General features: G+C 39.7%; 1 protein-coding gene across 1 annotated transcript in view; it reads right to left on the minus strand.

Annotated features, from left to right (window-relative positions):
• Positions 1–25,204, minus strand: part of LOC126234320 (guanine nucleotide-binding protein subunit beta-2-like 1) — an 84,090-nt gene that overhangs the window by 8,262 nt on the left and 50,624 nt on the right. Inside the window, exons 5-6 of the mRNA XM_049943005.1 lie at positions 24,387–24,497; positions 5,656–5,796 (exon numbers count right to left, since the gene is read on the minus strand). Coding sequence (XP_049798962.1) covers positions 5,656–5,796; positions 24,387–24,497 — 252 coding nt within the window. The remainder of the gene's footprint in view (positions 1–5,655; positions 5,797–24,386; positions 24,498–25,204) is intronic.

A 25,204-nucleotide genomic window follows, 5' to 3' on the forward strand; every position in this document is an offset into this window, starting at 1 on the left:
GCACCAGTGGCCAAATGGATGCCACAGTGGTGGATAGTATTGGGACGACATTTGAGGGATGGATGTGCAAATGCATAAATAAAGCTCCCATAGTCTATTTTCCAACAGACAAGGGACCATTCTAAATGAAGGAGGGTGGTCCGATCTGCACCCCAGAAGTACCATTGAAGACACACAGGACACTGAGGGACCACGTACCTTGGGCTGCCAGGTAAGACATGTGGGAGAACCAAGAGTGTTTCCTATCGAGCAGGAGCCCCAGGAATTTCATAGTTTCAATGAATGGAAGAGCAACAGGCACAAGATGTAAAGATGGTGGGAGAAGCAAATTGTGCCAGGGTTGTCAGTGGGAAAAACGAAAGCCACTGTTGATGTTCCATGAGTAAAGACAATTGAGACATAACTGAGACAGGTCCATGAAAAACTGCAACAGATGGTAAAATCGTCAACAAAAATGGCAAGGAGATCAATGCCCCGGGAACCCTGAGACACACCGTTTTCCTGGATAATGGTGTCCAAGAAGGCAGAACCGAAACATACTTTGAAAAGTCATTCTTTTAAAAATTTCTAAAGGAAATGGCGCAGGTGGCCACGGAAGCCCCACGTTTAGAGAGTATGTAAGGTACCTGTCCCTCAGCAGGTGTCTTAGGCTTTCTTCAAATCTGAAGACAGGCCACAGTCTGGGATTTCTGCAGAAAACCATTCATGACATGGGTGGACAAAGTGACGAGATGTTCATTGTCGAATGGCGCACTCTAAATCCACATTGTGCAGTGGTTAATAAATTACAAGACTCGAGCCAGCATACCAGCTGGGCATGAATCGTATGTTCCATCACCTTGCAAACACAGCTGGTGTGAGAGATGGGACAATGGCTAGAAGAAGTTTTTTGTCCTTACAGGGCTTAGGTACAGGTATGACGGTGTCTTCACGCCGAAGTCCGGAAACATGCCCTCCACGCAGTTGTGGAGGTACGTATTAAGCAGTAAGTGCTTGCCTGCAGAAGAAATGTGCTGCGACATCTGAATGTTAACAGCGTCTGGCCCTGTGGCAGAGGATTGGGGTGAAGTGAGAGCATGATCTAGCTCTCTCATAGTAAAGATGGCATTTTAACATGATTCTGAGAAGGGAAGGGTATCGCCCTAGCCTCCTCCACTCATTTCCAATGGAGGAAGGCAGGATTATAGTGGGAGGAGCTCGACATTTCCACAAAATGGCAGCACAAGGTGTTGGAGATAGCAATAGGGTCCACAATGACATCGTCTGCTACTGTCAGGCCGGAAATTGGAGAATGGATATTGGTTCCAGAGAGCCGTCTGAGAGGAAGAGGGGTGTGGAACTGTTAAAAAACAACTTTTGAATCAAACCCAGCAAGCTTTTATGTTATCCTGAAGAACACAACAACACTGTGCACGCATCTGTTTATAATGAATGCAGTTTGCCATCATATGAAGACAGTTAAAAACGCAGAGGTGGGGTACGAGTCAGCAAATGGATAGCAAATGGGGAATAGTTGCTTGAGTAGATGTCAGAAAGTACAGGGCATTTGAGACGATGAGCAAGATGTGCATGCAGAAGGATAGGTCCAAATGGGAATAGGTGTGCAAGGAGTCTGAAGGGAACGTGATTGCTCCTGTGTTAAGGCAGGAAAGGTTAAGCTGATTAAGAAAGTCAGCGAAGAGGGCTCCTCTGACAGATTCTGGGAGAACCCCAAATAGGATGGTGAGCATTAAAATCACTGAGCAGCAGAAATGGGCGAGATAGCAGCCCAATAAGCTGTAAGAAGTCGGCCCTGGCGACATCGAATGACAGAGGGATGTAAATGGTACATGACTCCCACAAGAGATGGAATGCCGACCTCGGGCGGAAGGTCATAATGGAAAAGAAGAAAGGTGAAAGTTCAAAGCGATTGTGAGGATGCAATGTTGCTTCCTGAAGGCAGACTACAAGTGGACGCTGCGATTCTAAAAGCAGCCATAAATCCTCTTTGTTGGATCAAAGGCCACGAACGTTCCATTGGAGGAGAGTCTGACGAGGAAGAAACGAGTGTCATCTCAGCAGCTGCTGAGTGCCAGTCTGTGAAGACTTGCTGTTACAAGGCACAGAGGCAGGAGGATCCTGTTCCATGAGGTCCAAAGATGTGTCAACTTTGTTCTGCTGTTGGCCTGCGGAGTCCAATGCAGAAAAACAGTTGATGGAGCGCACCAGCTACACGAAGGCCGGCCAGCAAAGCTATCATGTGGCAACAGTCATGGAGGATCTTCAAGCCAGTGAAGGAGAAAAATGTTTGCCTTTGTTGGATTTCTTTGAGCCTTTCCGATTAGCAGAGGAAGACACCAGTGTTAGCTGGCTGGTGAGATGTTTGAAGTCTTCACAGTCTTATTCCTGCTGTCCTTTCCGTCCTGCCAGTTGTTTAGCTAGTGACTTCGCCCCATGAGGCCAGAGTTTGATGGCTTGTTGCACACCTGGACTAGTGGACTGCGATGCTACCATAACACTGGGCGGTTTCACAACCTCAGAGCTGAATTTGAGGTCACATGTCTGCGTGGCCATGTTTATCATGGAGCGAGATGTAATAAGAACAATACTGCATATGCCAGACGATGGAGTGCAAGGTTTGCGACAAGCCAATAACTTGCGAGCGACCTGGTAAGTAACTTTTTCCTTTACCCATATCTCCTGGACAGCCTGCTAATCGAGATACACGGGACAATCTCGAGAGGAGGTGGCATGGTTGCCATTGCAGTTGATACAGCAGGGAGAAGGAGGCAGACAATCGTCCTCGTGTGCATCAATACCACAGGTTACACATTTGGTCAGTTGTCGACAAGACATTTGAGTGTGGGTGAAACGATGACATTGGTAGCAGCACACCGGGTTCAGAATGTACTGTTGGACTGAGAGACCCTCATAGCCTGCTTTGATCTTGGGCAGAAGCATCTCTCTACAAGAGCAGGATTTCACAGGGCCGGCAACTGCATCAACACCTTTCTGAATAATAAATGGATTTACTGTTGTGAAAGACTAACTGTGTTCAGTATATGAAACCACGAGGAACCATGGTGCAGCTGGGAGGATCTTTGAATCGTTAGCCTCATTCCATTTACATTTTGTAGATGCTGATTGTGAAGATGACTGGCTCATTGCAAGAAAAAAAATCGCCCATGATTGCCAGCCTTTCCGATGGTGTACTCCTTCCAACTGGGGGCCACATCCACAAGGGGGCGCACCCACCTTAGGTGATTGTTCACAACTCAGATCAACCCCTCCGAACACATGACAGAGGGACCAATTAGCAATTTGTGAAGGTAGCAGCTCAGGCAATCAGCCCTACCTGGGTCTGGCTTGTGCCAGAGGGTACGTGAAAACCCTACCTGTCAACCTGGGGCTGGGAATTACGTGCTACCCAGTCACCTGTTACACATCAGATGTGTGGGCCAGCCTTCAGGAGTGCACAGGGAGGAAGAAGAAAAAAAGAGGAGCTCGAGTGCCGAGTGGAGGAAGGATAGGAGAAGGTGAACAAAGAAAGGAAATAGGAAGAAGGAAGAAAAACAGTGGCGAGACTGTTCTTATGTCAGCTACAGACAGTGTGGAACATAACATTCAGAAGAGCACCCCAGACATGTTCAACAAAGGATGGGAAAAAGAATAGCAAGAGGATAGACATGCAGCACGGAAGGGAAAAAGATGCTGCAGACGCTGAGGCCCTATCATAGATTTCTCTCCTGTGTGAACAAAATTCTTAAGTACTAACATCAACGTTTTTTGTAATGAACAATTTTTAGATGGAGAAAGCAAGGCAAATGGTATGCATGTTTCATTAAGGCTACTGTTATTTTATTTCAACAAAACTGAACACATTTGTGACAAAAACACATGTTTCCTTGGAGTCAGAAGACAGATTTAAAATACCTTCACTGGTTTCAGAAACAACCTCACTAAAAAGATGATGGCCTCTTGAAAGAAGAATGTACGGCACGGAAGAGTTGTGCAAACCAACACTGTAGGCGACCATTAATAAAATGTTGGTTCTACGTTTGTTATTGCCAGTTATTAGTCATTGTGTTATGTCTATTATTTTACAGGTATTGTGCGATTTTCCTTTCGAGACATATACGAGTACATAGCATAAAAAACCACCAGCAACTTCCACAATTATCTTCTTCTTACTGCCCACACTTTCTAACACATAAATTATTAAGTGCCAAAATGTACTAGAATAAATAACGTCTATAAAATGCCGCACTGTATGATGTGCTTGCAATGAGACAGTTGCAATTCCTCAAATCCACTATCTGTGGCCTCTGGCCTGCCAAGGTGCACCGCAGTCCTGGGTCCTTGGATAAACCGTAAAAATCTGCTGCATTATGCCCACACAAACAGACCATGACTGCAGGCAGATTGGTGAGACTAGATCCGATAGGCACGGCTTGCACATTAGTCGGAAATGATGCGCTTCTGATCGGCAGGCCCAATCCATTAGAGATAACCACAGGAATGGCCTGCGGTTTTGGCCTGTCGTGGAAGTCCACTCGTGTGGCCTGCTATTCACGTGTCACAGACACCATGTTGGTGAAATGAGACCACACTGATCAATCCAAGCAACAGATAACTTGCACAAACACTCTGGGAATCAATACTAATGATGATAGATATCAGCTCACTGTAAAGATGATTACTGTGCTACAGACACCTAGAAAAGATTCACACTCTCACAACTAAATTTTCGGCCATAGCCTTTGTCAGAAAATAAAAGAGCATACACACATACACAGTCACTCAAACACATCTCATGCATACATGACTGCCATCTCTGGCTGCTGTGTCAACAGTCTCAGAATCAGATCCAAACATACCATTCCTTCCACCTCCCTGCCTCTCATCGGCAGCTGCTAGGCTAGTGGCAAGAAGTGGTGGCAGCAATTACTGCAAGTTGAGGGGAGTGGTAGGAAGGGGAGAAGCAGTAACAATGAGGGAGTAGGGAAGTGGTGCACGTACTCAGCTGCACCCAGCCGGTAGCTATGCACGAGACATCTCAGTAAACAAACTGTTTTATGTACAGAGACAAAAATGAGATTTTTCCAATGCCTTTTTCAAATTTTCGTGATATTTCCATGACATGTTTGAAATTCCCTGTTTCCCGAACTTGTGGCAATCCTGTGGACCAGAGAGAGAGAGAGAGAGAGAGAGAGAGAGAGAGAGAGAGAGAGAGAGATATCTGACCTGCTGGATGTACAGTTGGTTGCCTTGTAAATAGATTAATGGAATAGTACTTTAAGGTAATTTTAATTTATTACAATAAAACAGTATCTGGGTGACAAACAATGAAAATTGTTAAACGCAACCACTGTCTTGCAGATGATTGGTCTGCAATGCACAGACATACTACTAGCTTTCGAGCTACTATTCTTTTCTAGTTTAAGCATGCCCATAAACGGAAACCCTTCCTTTGTGGGCATGCACATACTTTAACTAGGCATAATTATAGCCCACAAACTAGAAATGTGTGCAAGACATATCGACTGGCTACAGAGATTAGATGCCTTTCCTCACTTTTGTTTATATTTTAAGTCATAATATGTAATGTCACAAGAGTGACTAACACCTTAGCTTGTATCTCATTGTCAGTAAATTAACAGCTGCAAAGATACTGACCCAAATTTTGATTGAAGGACCAGTAGCAGCACACAACCAGTATCGATTTGGAGAGAAACAAAGTGCATTGATGATGCTCTTGTGCTCCAGAGTATACAAGTGCTTTTCTTCATTCAGATCCCAAAGCATTACTGTCCAGTCCTGGAAGAGAAAAATTAACTTATAACAATCGTGCCAACAATGAGGCAGTAAAATAATCAATGACTTTAATACATACTCAGTTAAGATGATGGAAAAAATGATAGGAAGGAAAGAAAGAGAGGAAGAACGAAAGAAAGAAAGAGAGGAAGAAAGAAAGAGAGGAAGAAAGAAAGAAAGAAAGAGAGGAAGAAAGAAAGGACAGAAGGAAGGAAAGCACTATAAATAGTTCTTTCTGACAATCTTCTGTTTTCCTACAGTACATTCCTAACTCAATAGTCGAATAATTTAACAACTGTAGAAAAGGGGATAGTTTTATGATCAATGAAAGAGATAATAAAGCCTCACAATGTTCAATTCTAAGGCTACTGTCATCTCTTATACATAAATGACCTTCCATTTCATACACAAAGCAAAATTAGTTATTTATGCATGTAATAGAAGTATTGATCCCAGAACACATACAGCAACATATGATATAGTTAGTAATGTGGTTAAAAATTATGCTACACAAATGATAAATTTTGGACTGGGCGAATTCACCTGTTTACAGTCAGAAAGCAACAATATTTAAGTGCAAATTTGGTTAACAAACATATTTAAACACAAGTTTAGCTAACAAATTGGTTACTTCCATACCATTGTGACGTAAATACAAAGGCTACATGGAACATGTTACTGTAAACCCTAAGTGACATTTGGAATTACAAAAATATGGAAGGATAGATTGCTACTCATCACACAGAGCCAAAGAGGAGAGGTGGGGGGGTGAAACACTAGTAGATTCATGGGTGGGATAGAGGTCATGTGTAGTACTGGAGTGGGAGAGGGTACATCTTGTGTAGGTGGAGGAGGATGGGGACTAGCAAAGATTGAAGCCAAGAAGGGTTACGGGAGGATATATTGTAGCGAGAGTTCCCATCTATGTAATCAGAGAAGCTTATGTCAGTAGGAAGAATCCACATGACACAGGGTTTGAAGCAGTCATTAAAGTAAAGCACATCATTTTGGGCACCATGTTCAGCAACTAGATGTTCTAGATGTCTCTTGGCTACAGCTTAGCAGTGGCCATTCATGTAGACAGCTTGTTAGTTATCATGCTGATGATGAAAGTGGCGTGGTAGTTCAGCTATGTTTGTAAATCCCATGGCTGCTTTTTCAGGAAACCCTGCCTTTAATTGAGTGGAAGATGTGTGAGACAGGACAACAGTAGGTGACAGTGGGAAGGATGTTTGGCACTGGTGTTGGTCCTCTGTGTCTACTGCAAGGACATGAGCCTTGGGGCGCACACCTGGGAGCAGAGGTGAAGTACGAAGGGGCATGGGTATTACATAGGTTTGGTGGGCAAAGGAATACCAGAGAGCGAGAGAGAGAGAGAGAGAGAGAGAGAGAGAGAGAGAGAGAGAGCACCACACAATCACTGTCCACAAAGGAGTACTATTGTGATTCATACCACCCAGTATTTCAAAAACTGAACCACATTCTTCACCAAGATTTTGAAAACATTCGCTCCGAAATGTAACTTCGTACTCTAGATTTTAAAATGACAATCATGCAATATTTATAACTTTTCACCACCAATTTATGGCAACAATGGTTCAATTCCATCAAGCTCTCCGTCATCAATGGAATCAGCACCAAAACAGTTATCACCATCACCTCCAACACTATAAATCATAAGCTATTCACGGTCACTGACGATGCCTTTCGTTGCTTGTGCTGCTCAAATAAGTTTCTTAATCCGTCTGATCTTTCCTTCCACAAGGCTGCATCCAGAGTCTTATGAGCTTCGCATGACAACCTTACCACCTCTGTTACTGTAAAGGACTCGTTCCTGATGTCTGTCTTCACATTTTTCCATACTGTCTCAATGTGGTTGAAATGGCAGTGATATGGTGGCAGCCTTACTACAGTGTGATGCTACTCCTTGGCGATTTTGTCTAATACGCATACAGGCACATTGGGCGTATTTTCTTTAGTGAGCGAATATAACAGACTTCATCATGCTCATATCCACAGCAATGTTTCACACCTGTAACCTATACACCCTAATAAATTTTGACAATAGTCTACGGAGAGCAGCGGCCTGATACTATATTTAAGTTAAAATGAATGATCAAGATCGCAATAATATTTGTTTATTAACCAGTTTCGGCTTGTGTACAAGCCACCTTCAGAATTTTTGGTCCCCTATGGCTGGTGCTGGCGGCTCCTCTGATTTCTTGCAATACCACGATCGTATCACGAAAAATCCGCAGAGCTGCCAGCACCAGTAACAGGGGGCCAAAAATTCTGAAGATTGCATGCACATAATCCGAAACCGGTTAATGAACAAATATTATTGCTACCTCGACTGTTCATTTTAACTTAAACTGCACCGTAAGTTCTTTACAATCATCTGTGGTTCAGGCTCTGTTCAGAATCACTGAAAGATACGGAGCACTGCCCATTACAACGGTGGTAGAGACAGAAACTGTTTTAAAAGGTTCCTAAACCACTCAACAAATGTTGTTTGGTCCACGTCTTCATGGTAAAAACAGTCACTGTTTTGTGCACCAGTTTAACATTATTATGTCTACAGCAGCCTCTGTTTATCGCAATGACCATCTTTTTAGCACATCTTTCAGGTATTTCTTCTTTCTTTTCAAATTCGCCACAGAGATCAAAAGTAATGGATAGCATTAGTTAGAAAAGTTTGCCCCGTGTGTCAGTAATGAGATGGAATTAGCATTTACAAGTAGTTGGTTGGTTGGTCGGTTTGGGGAAGGAGACCAGACAGCGAGGTCATCAGTCTCATCGGATTAGGGAAGGAAGTCGGCCCTGCCCTTTGAAAGGAACCATCCTGGCATTTGCCTGGAGCAATTTAGGGAGATCACGGAAAACCTAAATCAGGATGGCCGGACGCGGGATTGAACCGTCGTCCTCCCGAATGAGAGTCCAGTGTCTAACCACTGCGCCACCTCGCTCGGTTTGCAAGTGGTAAAGGATGTTTATGGAAATAGGGAAGACCTTATTACTGTCTCGGAAGCCACTGAACCCAGTGAGTAGAAGACTATTCTCTACTATTGAGAAACCTAGTTCACACAAAAGAAGACCTTAAGATAAGGAATATCATTTTCTGGCTATCATTTTCAAGAAGATAATGCCTCATATGGACATACCTTTGAATCAGTTTCAAAAGAGGGTAACTGAAAGGACTAAAGCAAAACAATATATTCAGAACTTTGAAGCAGTAATGCAAAATGTAAGGAATGGCATTGACTCCATGATTAACGAGATTAGTTTCGAAAATGATGAAATAGTGCCTGCCAAGAAGCAAAGGATTTTTGATGATTATAAAAGAAGAGATGCTTTATAAGTTTGTGATGCCATCCTTTCTAATAAAAAATTTTGCTTTCAGTACAGGAACACCTCACTGCAGCCAACTAATTTGACATAATAAGTATATAAAAATAACACACACATCTTTACTTCCGCAGAAAAGAAAGTTGAAGAGAGAGCTGTTTCTGGCACAATTCCATTTCTTTTGCTGATTCTAGAGGATGGGCTTTGGGACACTTTCGAGACACTCAAAGTTTTGAAATTGCTACTCACAATACCTTTGCCGACATCAGAAACTGATTTATGCTTTCCAATGCTCAAGAAAATTAAAATGTTTCTATGAAAGACGAACAACTGAGTGCCTTGGGAATGCTATCCTGTGAAAAGTAATTCATGTGTAAAATTGAAAATTTCAGTTCAACAGTGATCAATTTATTTGCAAACAAGGAGGAGTGACAAACAGATTTCCAATATTATAATTATTTTGAAGCTATCTTCCCAAAGTCATGTAGTTTGCCAAGTAAAATGCTTTCAATTTCAAATGTTGGTAATTTAATTAATTTGCTTCTCAAAATGTAATTGAAAGTTCGAATTATTTATGCATGCTCCATTATTTCTCATGCTAACGGCGCTTATGTTGTATCTGATGTTATTCTGGCAGTTGTGCATGAATGTAAACGAACTAGGATATTAGCAAGTTGAGAAGAAAAGTGTGGTGCAGTGAGGAGGGGGAGGGGGTGGGGGTGGAGGTGGGGGGAGAGCCACATCTCCCTCTCACAGGGCTGGGAACTTACGACCATATTCTGCGTACCTGGGAGGCAGAACTGATGTAATAGTCATATGGATCACTGATCCCATCTAGTGGTGTGAGTCTTATTCAAATCCTTTGACACACCAAGTTTGGTCTCTGCACTCATTTCTAAATAAGGAACGGAAACACTGAGTAGGCACAACACAAAGCAAACTGGAGTAGATAAAACAACTGATATAGGTTTTGGGGTTTGATGGGGGCTAAACAACGATGTCATGAGTATCCTGTTCCAAACAGATATTCTTGTAAAAGGCCTATACAGTAAATGCGTAACCTCTGCACCCAGAGGGAGGTAACACCAAGGGGTACAGAACTAAAATTAACACCGCAATAACACAAAATAGACGACACTTAAAAGAAGCAGAGCAAATAGTTGACTAGAGTAAAACAAACTACAGTGGTTGATGGATCAGGTAAAAGGTCAACCACTCAACTACAAATGAAGAACCTCCAGCTGGAAAGCGTTGATAGAGGTACCAACACAACTTGTTACCATAAAAGACACTATTTTGGTAGCCACGTCACAATTAGAAGTGGTTGGAGTGGGTGTAGCCTGAGAAATCATGCGAGAGCACCCACACTAGACAGAGTGATGAAACCCAGCTGCACGGATAAAACATAAAACTGAGTCAGCTTTAGAGGCATCGTCACCTAGAATTAAAGGAAGTGCAGCTGGTAAATTAAAGGACTGCCGCAAGGGGGCTAAAAGGGGGCAGTTCATCAGAAGATGGACCACTGTCAGCCCTGCATCACAGTGACACTTGGGCGGGTTCTCACGGCCAAGGAGATAGCTGTGGGTCAACCGCGTATGTCCAATTCGGAGACGGCAGAGAACAACTGAGTCCCTACGTGTGCTCCTCAAGGATGAGTTCCATACGGCCGTGGACGACTTTACCATGCGGAGCTTATTTGGCGTGTTCAAGACAGACCATTCAGAGCTCTAGACATCGCGGACCTTGCGATGTAGGGCTGACCGGAGGTCTCTTTCCGTGAGAAATTGGTAAGGGCTAAATGCAACTCACCAAAATTTAAATTAAACTAAACAAATTTTTATTGTCATGACTAAAGTGAAAGTTTCACTTTTTTTTAATATTGTGATTTTACTTAAGTGGTGTTTTCCTGTTCTTACACTATAAGAATGCCTTACAATTCTAATATGAAATAGGGCAATAATTCAGTAAATAGCCCAGAATATGAAAACAAATTTTTAAAATTATATTCGAAGAAAAATTTTGAGAAACATTATTTGGTAACTTTGTTGAGTCATTTATTTGGAGCAATGCAAGTTCCTTGTACATAACATATTTAGGGCGTATAATAATGGTGTAGTCTCCAAGGGAAAATAACCCTCTACATGACTCCAGACTAACTCTGATTTCTCTTATCTGAGCAGTCCTTGCGAAAATATACATCAGCAGCAATAGAATCATTCTGCAGCCAGCTTCAAATGCCAATTCTCTAAATTTTCTCAAAAATGTTCCTCATAAAGAATGTTGCCTTCCCTCCAGGGATTCCAATTTTAGTTCCCTGAAGTATCTCTGCAATACTTGCATGCTGTTCAAACCTGTCAGTTACAAATCTAACAGCCCACCTATTAATTGCTTTGACGTCTTTCTTTCACCTGACCTGATGTGGATCTCAGACACTTGAGCAGTACTTAAGAATAGGTCGCCCTAGTGTCCTATTTGCTGTGTCCTTTACAGAAGAATCACACTTTCCCAAAATTCTCCCCGAAGTCTACCATTCACCTTCCCTTCTACAATTATTACAGGCTTGTTCCATTTCGTATCACTTTGCAACATTATGCCTTGACATTTAAATGACATGACTGTGTGAAGCAGCACACTACTAATGCTGTATTCTAACATTATTGGTTTGTTTTTCCTACTCGTCTCCATTAACTTACATTTTTCTATTCAGTACCACCTCATTAGTTACGTGACCTATCCATCTTATCTTCAGAATTCTTCTAAAGAAATACATTTCAAAAGACTCTTCTCATATCTAAACTATTTATCAACCATGCTTCACTTCCATACATGACTACACTAAAAACAAACACTTTTAGGAACGAGTTCATAACACATCTATATTTGATGTTAAACAGCTTTTCTTCTAACACACTTTTCTTGCCATTGCCAGTATACATTTTACATCCTATCTACTTCACCCATCATCTGCTACTTTGCTGGATCAAATTGCAAAACTCATCTACTACTACTTTCAGTGTCTCACTTTCTAATTTAATTACCTCATCATCTCCTTATTTAATCTGATACCATTCCATTATCCTTGTTTTGCTTTCATTGATATCCTACTTTCAAGACACTGTCCATTCCTTTCAGCTGCTCTTCAAAGGCTTTTGCTGTCTCTTACAGAATTACAATGCCATCGGCAAATCTCAAATTTTTTCTTCACCCCTGGAGTTTAATTCCTATTCTAAATTTTCCTTCGGTTTCCTTCACTGCTTGTTCAATGTACAGATTGAGAAACACTGGGATAGGTTACAACCCTGTCTCCCTCCCTTATCAATAACTGCTTCCCTTTTATGATTCCCCTGAACTCATAGCTGCCATCCAGTTTGCACCAAAGTTGTAAATGGCATTACGTTCCCTGTCTTCTTCCCATTTTACATAGAGAATTTTGAAGGGAGTATTCCAGACAACATTGCTGCTCTCTTTAGTTTTACAAATGCCATAAATGTAAGTTTTCCCTTAACCTATCTGCTAAGAGAAGTCGAAGTCAGTACTGCCTTGCTTTTTCCTATGTTCCTCCACAATTCAAACTGATCTGCCCTGAGGTTGGCTTCTACCAGTTTTTCCATTCTTCCATCGATAATTCGTGCCAGTATTTTGCAACCCTGACTTATTATACTGATAATTTGGTAATATTCACATTTGTCAGTACCTGCTTTCCTTGGAATTGGAATTATTCCTCTTGGAGGGGTATCTGTTGAGAGGTCAGACAGATGTGTGGTTCCTGAAAAGGGGCAGATCCCTCAATCAGGCAGGTAAGTTAGAACATTTAAAAAGGGAAATAGATAGGTAAAAGTTAGATATAGGGGGAATTAGTGAATTACGGTGACAGGAGGAACAAGACTTCTAGTCAGGTGACTACAGGGTTATAAATACAAAATTAAATAGGGATTCTGCAGGAGTAGGTTTAATAATGAATAAAAAACAGGAGTGTGGGTAAGCTAGTACAAACAGCATAGTGAATGCATTATTGTGGCCAAGATAGACACGAAGAACATGCCTACCACAGCAGTACAAGTTTATATGTCAACTAGTACCGCAGATGAGGAGATTGATGAAATGTATGATGAGATAAAAGATATTATTCAGATAGTGAAGGGAGATGAAAACTGAATAGTCATGGGTGACTGGAATTCAATAGTAGGAAAAGGAAGAGAAGGAAACATAGTAGGTGAATATGGAATGGGGGTAAGAAATGAAAGACGAAGCTGCCTGGTAGAATTTTGCACAGAGCATAACTTAATCATAGCAGTTGGTTCAAGAATCATTAAAGAAGGTTGTATTCACGAAAGAGGCTGGAGATACTGGAAGGTTTCAGACAGATAATATAATGGTAGGAAAGAGGTTTAGGAACCAGGTTTTAAATTTTAAGACATTTCGATGGGCACATGTGTACTCTGACCACAAACACTTCGTTATGAATTGTAGATTGAAACCAAAGAAACTGCAAAAAGGTGGGAATTTAAGGAGATGGGACCTGGATAAACTGACAGAACCAGAGGTTGTGGAGAGTTTCAGGGAGAGCATTAGGGAACGATTGACAAGAATGGGGTAAAGAAATACAGTAGATGAAGAATGGGTAGCTTTGAGAGATGGAATAGTTAAGGCAGCAGAGGATCAAGTAGATAAAAAGACGAGGGCTAGTAGAAATCCTTGGGTAACTGAAGAAATACTGAATTTAATTGATGAAAGGAGAAAATACAAAAATGCAGCAAATGAAGCAGGAAAAAAGGAATACAAACGTCTCAAAAATGAGATCGACAGGAAGTGCAAAATGGCTAAGCAGGCATGGCTAGAGGACAAGTGTAAGGATGTACAGACATGTATCACTAGGGGTAAGATAGAAACTACCTACAGGAAAATTAAGGAGACCTTTGGAGAAAAGAGAAACACTTGCATGAATATCAAGAGCTCAGATGGAAACCTAGTTCTAAGCAAACAAGAGAAAGCAGAAAGGTTGAAGCAGTATATAAAGCATCTATACAAGGGCAATGTACTTGAGGAGAATATTATGGAAATGGAAGAGCATGTAGATGAAGATGAAATGGGAGGTATAATACCGCATGCAGAGTTTGACAGAGCACTGAAAGATCTAAGTTGAAACAAGGTCCCAGGAGTAGACAACATTCCATTAGAAATACTGATAGCCTTGGGAGAGCCAGCCTTGACAAAACTCTACCATCTGGCAAGGAAGATATATGAGACAGCCAAAATACCCCCAGACTTCAAGAAGAATATAATAATTCCAATCCCAAAGAAAGCAGGTGTTGAAAGATGTGAAAATTACCGAACTATCAGTTTAATAAGTCACGGCTGCAAAATACTAACACGAATTCTTTACAGACGAATGGAAAAACTAGTAGAAGCCGACCTCGGGGAAGATCAGTTTGGATTCCGTAGAAATGTTTGAACACGTGAGGGAATACTGACCCTGTGACTTATCTTAGAAGATAGGTTAATGAAAGGCAAACCTATGTTTCTAGCATTTGTAGACTTAGAGAAAGCTTTTGACAATTTTGACTGGAATACCATTTTTCACATTCTGACAGTGGCAAGGGTAAAATACAGGGAGCGAAAGGCTAGTTACAATTTGTACAGAAACCAGAGGGCAATTGTAAGAGTCAAGAAGCATGAAAGGGAAGCAGTGGTTGTGAAGGGAGTGAGACAGGGTTGTAGCCTATCCCTGATGTTATTCAATCTGTATATTGAGCAAGCAGTAAAGGAAACAAAAGAAAAATTTGGAGTAGGAATTAAAATCCATGGAGAAGACATAAAAACTTTGAGGTTCGCCGATGACATTGTAATTCTGTCAGACAGCAAAGGACCTGGAGGAGCAGTTGAATGGAATGGGCAGTGTCTTGAAAGGAGGTTATAAGATGAACATCAACAAAAGCAGAACGAGGATAATGGAATGTAGTCGAATTAAATCGGGTGACGCTGAGGTAATTAGATTAGGAAGTGAGACAAAGTAGTAAATGCATTTCGCTATTTGGGGAGCAAAAGAACTGATTGTCAAAGTAGAGAAGATATAAAATGTGGAGTCATTTCTGGAAGTATGTGTGTGGAGTGGGAAATGAAGAAACTTTCACAGGATATAGTAGCATGGAGAGCTGCTTCAAACCAGTCTCTGGACTGAAGACGACAACAACAACCTTCCTCTCGAAGTCTGAGGGTATTTCACCTGTCTGATTTCTTTCACACTAGATCGAATATTTTTTGGCATGGCTGACCCTCCCAAGGCTAACAGTAGTTCTGACGGACTTGCGTCTACTCCAGGGACCTGGTTTCGACTTAGGTCTTCTGTCAATTTTCTCGCAGTATCTTATTTCCCATCTCCTCTTCATCTATGTCCTCTTCCCATTCTATAATACTGCCTTATAGTTGATCTCCTTTGTATAGCTTCTCTATATATTCCTTCCAACCTTCCCTTCTTTGCTCACTACTGGTTATCCACCCGAGTTATTTTACATTCATACAGCTGTCTCTTTTTCTCTAAAGACCTCTTTACTTTTCTAAATCCTTATATTCATCCTCTAGCCATTCCTGCTTAACCATTTTGTACTTCCTGCCAGTCTTAGTTTTTTTTCCCTTCATCAGTAATGTTCAATATCTCCTGTTAAATCCAAGGATTTCTACTGGGCCTTGTCTTTTTTTACCTCTCTGATCCTTTTATGCTGCACGGTTTCCTCTTTCAAAGCTACCCATTCATCATCTACTGTATTCCTATGTCCAGTTTCACTGAGTCCCACTTCCATAATTTCCTACCTTTTTGCAATTTCTTTACTTTTAACCTACACCCTGTAACCAATAAATTGTGGTCAGAGTCCATACCTGTTCCCGGAAATTTTTCAATTTAAAATCTGGTTCCAAAAGCTGTCTTACCATTATACAATAAATCTGAAACCGTCCAGTGCCTCCAGGTCTCTTTCACATACACAACCTCCTTTCATGATTCTTAAACTGTGGGTTAGGAATGATTTGATTATGCTCTGTGCAAAGTTCTATCAGGTATTGTATTGTATTGTATTTATTGGTCCAGTAAATCTTACATGTGCAGTACAGCACATCAGATATTGGACAGGTCAAAGTATATCTTACAATTAAAGCAATTTAGAAACTAGAAAATTATGTTCACAAAATTTTACAGCACTTCATATACTGGGCAAGTCAATGTGTAAGTTATAATTAAACCACATTAGATACTTGAAGTTTACAACTGAATACATGTATAAGCCAATATTAACGATTACAGTATTTGCATGGTCCTCACTTAAGCTCTAAGGATTTTTGAGGAACTCTTCTACACTATGAATCGACATGTACACTAGAGAATTACATTCACAGAATTTTACTTCATGTACAGGGCAAGTCAGTATACAACTTATACTTGAACCCCCATTAGAAACTTGAGAATTACATCTGAATGTATTTATAGGCCAGTATTAATGGGTACAGTATTTGCATAATGATCACTTAGACTCTCGAGGATTTTGGAGGAACTCTTCCACGCTATAAAAGCAATGTGTCAACAGATATTCTTTTAATGCTGCTTTAAAATTTTTTACATCAGTCTTTACTTTAATTTCTCTTGGCAATTTATTGTAGATAATTTTTCCATAGTGTAATGTTCCTTTTTGGCACAAACTGGTTTTTGTATGGAGTACATGAAAGTCAGTTTTCTGTCTTGTATTATGATGATGAACATTTTCATTTTTGGGGAGGATACTAGGATTTGTTATTGTATATTTCTTTATAAACATTGCACTTTCAAATAGGAAAATACATGGAAGGGGAAGAATCCCCATCCTTTTAAATAATGGTCTACATGGTTTGTTCCTTTTTATTCCAGCCATGATTCTCACTATTCTTTTTTGCATCCTGAAGAGTTTTAGGCAGGATGGCGAGTTACCCCAGAAAGTGATCCCATATTTTAGGACAGAATGTATATTAGAATAGTAAACTGTCATTAGACAGTCCTTACGACAGCAGTTTTCTGGCACTCTCATTAAATAACACGTGGTACTTAGCTTCTTTAATATGTTGTCAATGTGAATTTCCCATCTAACATTATTCTGTAGCCAGACCCCCAGAAATTTTGTATTAGGCACACTTGCAATATCTATGTTTGACATCTGAATTCTTATATCCTCTTCAGTGTTTCTCTTGACATTATGAAAATTTAATGCTACTGTTTTATTTATTACTAGTTTGTTTTGGTTGAACCAGTTTACAACATTTGTTAATGCCTCAGACAGTCTTGTCTGTAGTATCTCTGCAGTCTTCCCACTGACTAATATGCTTGTCTCATCTGCAAACTGCATAGTGCTATGGTACTGGTTTATATATATATATATATATAGGGCCCAGTACCGAGCCCTGCGGTACTCCCATATTTTACTGCTTTATAATCAGAATAGCGTCTTGTTGATTTATTTTCTTTGTGAAAATGTATTTCTACTACTTGCTTGCAGTCAGTAAGATATGATCTAAGCCAGTTGTTAGGCATACCTCTGATACCAATTCTTTCTAGCTTCTGCAGCAATAGGGTGTCGTCTATGATGTCGAAAGCCTTAGACAGATCAAGGCATATGCCAGTTACTTTTTGTCCACTATCAATTTTTTTGAGTACTTCACCCAGAAATTCATATATTGCTGTTTCTGTTGATCGGCCTTTCCGGAAGCCATGTTGGGTTGTGGATAATATTTTGCACTTTTCTGGAAAATCTAGCAATCTCTTATGAAAAATTTTTTCTAGTATTTTCGAAAATGTAGATAGCAAGGCAATAGGTCTATAATTGGCTATGTCTTCTTTCTTACCCTTTTTGAACAGTGGTTTCGGTTTCACTGTCTTTAAGCAGGAAGGAAAGACTCAATCTGGAATCTCATCCACACCTGTTGAAAATTTTGTTTTTAACACTCTAATTGATAGTATAATTTCCTTAGGGTTGGTTGGAATAAGAAATCGGGAGTTGCAGTTTCTATTTTGATTTGATGGTGTTGTAGCAGGATTTTTATTTGAAGATTTTTTGTCAGAGAGTAATTTTTCACTAATATTTGCAAAGTATGTATTAAAAGCATTGGCTACTTCTTCTGGATTTGTAATTATTTTGCCATCTTGGATTACCTGGAGATTTACATTTTGGGAGGTCTCATTTCCTACTAGGTGGCTCCCCCTTTCTTTCGTTTCACCCAGTCTGCATTCACCAACTAATTTTTCTCCTCTTCCTTCTCCTATTATCGAATTCCAGTCCCCCACAGTTTAAATTTTCATCTCCCTTAACTATCTGAATAATGTGTTATCTCATCATACATTTTTTTCATTGTCTTCATCATTTGTGGAACAAGTTAGCATACGAACTTTTACTACTGTGGTGAGTGTGGGCTTTGTGTCTATCTTTACTATGATAATTCATTCACTATGATCTTCACAGCAGCTTACCCACACTCCTGTTTCCTTGTTCAATATTAAACCTAGTCCTGCATTACCCCTATTTGATTTTGTATTTGCAACCCTGTATTCGCCTAACTGAAAGTCCTTTTCATTCTGCCACCACTGAACTTCATTAATTCCCACAATTTACAACTTCAAATTATCCTTACCCCTTTTCAAATTTTCAAACCCACCTGTCCTATTAAGGGCTCTTAGTATTCCACATTTCAACATGTAGAACACCAGTTTTGTTTCTCCTGATGATATCATCCTCGTGAGTAGTCCTCTTCCAGAGATCCAAATGGGGGACTACTTGACCCCGGAATATTTTACCCACGACAATGCCATCCTTTAGCCATACAACAGAGCAGCATGTCCTTGGGGCAGGACCTGTGACTATAGTTTACCCTTACTTTCAGCCACCTGCAGTACCAGCACAGTGTGATGGTTTGCCTGCTTTATTTATCCGTTTGTTGTCCTCTGTGTCGACTTACTGCGTTGTGATATTGGCAGAAAAATGGGGTGTGGAAGTACAACACTGACTACTTTAAATAATATGACCAACAGGTGCGCAGTTGCGTTTCACGGTAGTTTACTTTCACTGTTCACAACCCCCCAATAATAAGATTTATATATGGCCAGTGCACTATTGTTTTCAATTTCCATAAGCCTCATTAACAGTTTGCAGGCAAACCTCCACATACTGCTACAATATTTTACTATTGAACATTTATGAGCAGTAAAAACTTAACAACAAAGTTCACAGTTCTTGAAGAATAGAAAGGTACATATGGAGCAGACACTATCACTGTTTTAACACATGGCCTAATTGTGTAACACTTATTTCACAGTTAAGTTGAAGCATTGTTCTAATCAAAACAGGTTTCTCATCTTAAACTCAGCCTTGGACTGGCTGTCTCAGGACCAAAAATTGGGCCCTTATATATCCTCACAATAATAGGTACTGAAACTACACATTGTTCGATGTTTAATTTACAGAAAACACAATTAAAACTTAACTTATTAAATCAACTGAATACATCGAAAACTTCCTTCTTTTTAACAGTTTCTCCTGCTACAAGGGTTAAGCCAAATTTTGTTTAAATCATGAAATTAATATATATATATATATATATATATATATATATATATATATATATATATATATATATATATATATAGACACACACAGATGATGTGACCTACCGAACGAAAGTGCTGGCAGGTCGATAGACACACAAACAAACACAAACATACACACAAAATTCAAGCTTTCGCAACAAACTGTTGCCTCATCAGGAAAGAGGGAAGGAGAGGGAAAGACTAAAGGATGTGGGTTTTAAGGGAGAGGGTAAGGAGTCATTCCAATCCCAGGAGCGGAAAGACTTACCTTAGGGGAAAAAAAAGGAAAAAAGTACAGGTATACACTCACACACATACACATATCCATCCGCACATACACAGACACAAGCAGACCTTTACAAATGTCTGCTTGTGTCTGTGTATGTGCGGATGGATGTGTGTATGTGCGCGAGTGTATACCTGTCCTTTTTTCCCTTTTTTCCCCCTAAGGTAAGTCTTTCCGCTGCTGGGATTGGAATGACTCCTTACCCTCTCCCTTAAAACCCACATCCTTTGTCTTTCCCTCTCCTTCCCTCTTTCCTGATGAGGCAACAGTTTGTTGCGAAAGCTTGAATTTTGTGTGTATGTTTGTGTTTGTTTGTGTGTCTATCGACCTGCCAGCACTTTCGTTCGGTAAGTCACATCATCTGTGTTTTTAGATATATTTTTCCCACGTGGAATGTTTCCCTCTATTATAATTAACATATATAGTTATATAAACAATACTTTGACAAAACTGTTAATTACTTTTGAGTTAATTAAGGGTTGGCTTTGCTAACACATTTTCGAATAGAGTCAAATACATCCTTTAAGAATGCTTTTAGTTGTTCCTCTGAATATTTATAATTAGTACAGAATTTATATTTGTTTGTAAGTCAACAATAGAATTTAAGTTATGAAACAACTGTGACTCTTCAAACAATTACTGACTTCACCCTACAATGGAAGTATTAACTAGAAATAGTCTAAATTAGAAAATTAATTACATACATAAAACTATGCACAAAATTACATCTGGTGTTATATTCTTTAAAACTGAGGATCAACCTTTCTCTATTATGAAAATACAGATTATACTCGCATACGTTAACGGAAATTAATTCAAAAATGAAAAAAAAAAAAAAATGAATTTTAAGGAGGCAGATGGCAAAACAGGAGGAGAACTAAAAATATCCCAGCTTGCTTCGTCACGACAGCAAGGCTAATTTGGATGATGTTATAAGCGTAGATCAGTCACATCATCCAGACTGTTGGCCCTGCAACTACTGAAAAGGCTGCTGCCAAACAACACGTTTGTCTACCCTCTCAACAGATAGTCCTCTGTTGGGGTTGCACCTACAGTACCGATATCTGTGTCATTGAGGCATGCAAGTCACCCCACGACTGGCATAGTCCAGGGTTCCTGGAGGTGTGTGTGTGTGTGTGTGTGTGTGTGTGTGTGTGTGTGTGTGTGTGTGTTGGGGGGGGGGGGGAGGGGAATTTAGGATACAGAAGCATGTAATCAAGTCTAGTACCAACACCAGAGTACTGAAAGATGTTGGGATCTTGACAACTTTTTCAAAACACATGTAGTCAATTATGTCCTTTATAAAGGACAAATCGAAAACTTAAGGATTTAACATGAGTACAGAAAAAAAGAGTCAGGTACGTAGTCAAATATACACACTATTTTGGCAAGGCATATTTAATGTCTTGTGCGAAATGTACTGTATTTTAAAAGAACTTTTCTTGACTAACACATTCCATTCCCAGGAAGGACATATTTTGTAACTCAATCACTTCATTATACTTCTTTCCTCTGTGGAACACGATGAATCTACATCTACACTCGGCAATCCACTGTGAGGTGCATGGCAGATGGTACATCCCATTGTACCAGTTATTAGGGTTCCTCCGTGTTCCATTCAATCACATGTGGAGTGGGGGAAGAATGACTGAGTGCCTCAGTACATGCAGTGATTATTCAAATCCCCTATGTGAGTGATATATATGTAGGGGGTGGTTGTACATCCCTAGAGTAATCATTTAAAGCTGATTCTTGAAACTTTGTTAATAGACTTTCTTGGGATAGTTTAAGCCTGTCTTCGAGAGTCTGCCCAGTTCAGTTACTTCAGCATCTCTGTGACAATATTCCATTGATTAAACGAACCTGTGCTCATGTTGCCCTTCTCTGTATATGTTCAATATCCTGTTAGTCCTATCCAGTACGGGTCACACACACCCACACACTTGAGTGATATTCTAGGATAGGTCACATGAGTGATTTGTAAGAAATATTTTTTGTAGACTGATTGTACTTCCCAGTGTTCTACAAATGAACAAAGTCTATCAACTGCTTTACCGACAACTGAACCTACGTGCTCATTCAATTTCGTATCCCTACAAAGTGTGACACCCAAGTATCTGTAAGAGTTGGCTGATTCCAACAATAACTCACTGATATTATAATATCCTATGACTGTTTCATTGTTTTGTGAAGCGCGAAAGTTTACATTTCTGAACATTCAGAGCAACTTGCCAGACTCTGCACCACATTGAAGTCCTACCAAGATATGACTGAATATTCATGCAGCTTCTCTCAAATGGTACTTTCACACTTCCCTGGAACACACCTGAAGTTACTTCCACATTTGATGATGTCTCTCCATACAAGATAACATGTGTCCTCCTTACCAAAAAGCCCTCAATCTAGTCACAAATTTAACTTGATACCCCATGTGATAATATTTTTGATAAGAATTTGTGTGGTACTGAGTCAAATGCTTTTTGGAAATCAAGAAACACAGCATCTACCTGGTTACCTTGCTTCAAAGCTTTCAGTATATCAAGTGAGAAAAGCACAAGTTGGATTTCACATGATCGATGTTTTCAAAATTCATGCTGGTTGGCATTGGAAGGTGGTTTTGGGCATCACTTCTGCTACCCTTCTTGTAGACTGGTGTGGCCTGCACCTTTTTCCAAGAAATTGGCACAGTTTTTTGTTTTAGACAGATTATAGTTAGAAGAGGGGCTAACACTGACACAAATTCAGTACAGAATCGGCAGGGATTCCATCAGGGCCTGGACCTTTGTTCCACTTTAACAATCTCAGCTGTTTCTCAACATCACTGACACTAATACTTATTTCATTCACCTTTTCAAGTGGCAGAGGATTAAATCGGGGCATTTCTCGCAGGTTTTCCTTTGTAAATGAACATTTCAAAACTGAATTAAGAATTTAAGCTTTTCGTTTGCTAACCTCAATTTCAGCACCTGTCTCATTTGCTGGGGACTAGACACTAACTCTGGTGCCACTAACAGCCTTTGTATATGACCAGAATTTCTTTTGGATTTGGTGAAATGTTTGACAAGATTCTGCTGAATGAGTGTACTATGTTACACAATTTAAATATCCGGGAATGGCATGAAAGCAGGTAACGTATCATGTCAAGTAGAAAGTATACCATTTGCCAAAATTATGGACTAAGTTCGCTGTTTCATTCACACGTAAGTTCCATTTCTACAAATCACAATTACATTTAGGTTCCATATTATAAATGTTATTTCTGTCATTTATAAAGTTAGGTGATCTTTGTAGGAAAATTTTCAAATCCATACGACTATTTGTTAGAGAAACTTCTAGAAACTACTGCAAGTATCATTCTAAACTTTTTTCCTGTGCTACGATGAATAGCTAATCCACAAGAAGATTAAAACATCTGAAGCAATTTCTTACGAACTAATTATCTTAAGTTTATTCCTCTTCTAAGCAAAAAGACTTCTCGTTTGAGTTAATACAGGGTGATTCACAAGTGTCTTCAGGATTTCAGTAGACAACTGTGCAAAAGCTGCAAGACACAGAAAATAGACAAACCCCAGGGGATTGTAACTTGAACAAGCTCAACATGGGCATTTGTGAATTCAACTCTTGCCTTTTCTGTGCCCTTGAGCTCACTAAATGAGAATCAGTTATGACAGTTCAGTGATTATTTCGTACCAAATATCAGTTAGAAGGAACCAACAGACCAAACTAATGTGTGTGCAGACATCATAGCAAACACGTTCATCACTCCATTATATGCCACCATGTCCTGACATCTACCCCTAATGGTGAACTAACTGCTACACCAGGGAGTGAATTACAGACAAACTTACAGCGATGCTCTATCCACTGATATGTTACTTTTTGCATAAATTTTGTAGTTTTTGAATTCATTCCTTGAAACCCTGGAGATACTTATGAATACCCTATAAGATAACTTTATATATGCCATTACCAAGTATTATGAAAGAGTGAAGAAAATAATGGGAATAATATCTGAAAACATGAGCCAGCAAAGCAGACACTGCACAACTCTGGTACTGTTACAAAAGAAACTGGCAAAATTAAGTGCTTGAAGAGATAGAAAACAATGTATAGCTGTAGCTTTTGGAAGTAAATATTATGCAGGATATTTCACACTATCAGTTTTTATATTTATTATGTAATACTGTATAATAAAATAAACACACACACACACACACACACACACACACACAGAGAGGGAAAGAGAGAGAAAGAGAGAGAGAGAGAGAGAGAGAGAGAGAGAGAGAGAGAGAGAGAGAGAGAGAGAGAGAGAGGGGGGGGGGAGAAAAAAAGGACACAAAGTTTTAAGATGACTCATGGATTTTCTACCTTGCCCCCAGAAGCGCAGAGAGAACCATCTGGTGAGATGGTGACTGAATTCAAGTAGCCTGTGTGTCCAATGTGGTCAGCTTTAATCTTGCAATTAGAAAGTCCCCACACCTGCAAAAATTAAACTATATTAAAATATTGGTGACGACTGGGTCCACAGCCTTCATCAAATTTTTAAATGAAGTCAATCTGCTTTAGGATGCTAAAATATTATTTACTGTGACTGCAATTTCGATACAGGGCCATTCGAGGTGTCTACAGATTTTCAGTGGATCAAATTCATGGCATTTTCCATGACTTTTTCATTACCTCTTTAGTTATATTTATGATCTCTTGAAAATAAGCTAGTACAATGACAAACACTTTTTTTGTGAGCCTGGAAACTGTTTGAAATGAAAGCTAAATGCAATAATTCTTGTGTCAGCATGAATAACTTAATTATGTATGACTTTTAGTATACCATTCATCAAATGCTATAAAAACATTTAACTCTCACATAGAATGGGGTACGACTATTTTTCAGATATATTTATCATCACATCAATATAATGAAAATTTACAATTTTTCTGAAGGCAATATAATGATTCTGAAGGTACAAAATCTATGTTAAATGTTAAACTTCACGGTAAACATCTAAGTGTGTAAGATTCTTAGCTAAAACTAGAAAATTTCAGTATATAAAACTTCTGCTGCTTCCTTTGCCTTTTCAATAATCATATTTTTTTTTATTTTTGAGCTTTTATTTCTTGAGCTGTTATTTTAGGATTGGCTTGTTCATTTTCATTAGATTTCTTTTTTCAAGGCTTCTACTCTTTTT

This window comes from Schistocerca nitens, chromosome 2, assembly GCF_023898315.1.
Source record: "Schistocerca nitens isolate TAMUIC-IGC-003100 chromosome 2, iqSchNite1.1, whole genome shotgun sequence".
In the NCBI taxonomy this organism is placed as follows: Eukaryota; Metazoa; Arthropoda; class Insecta; order Orthoptera; family Acrididae; genus Schistocerca; species Schistocerca nitens.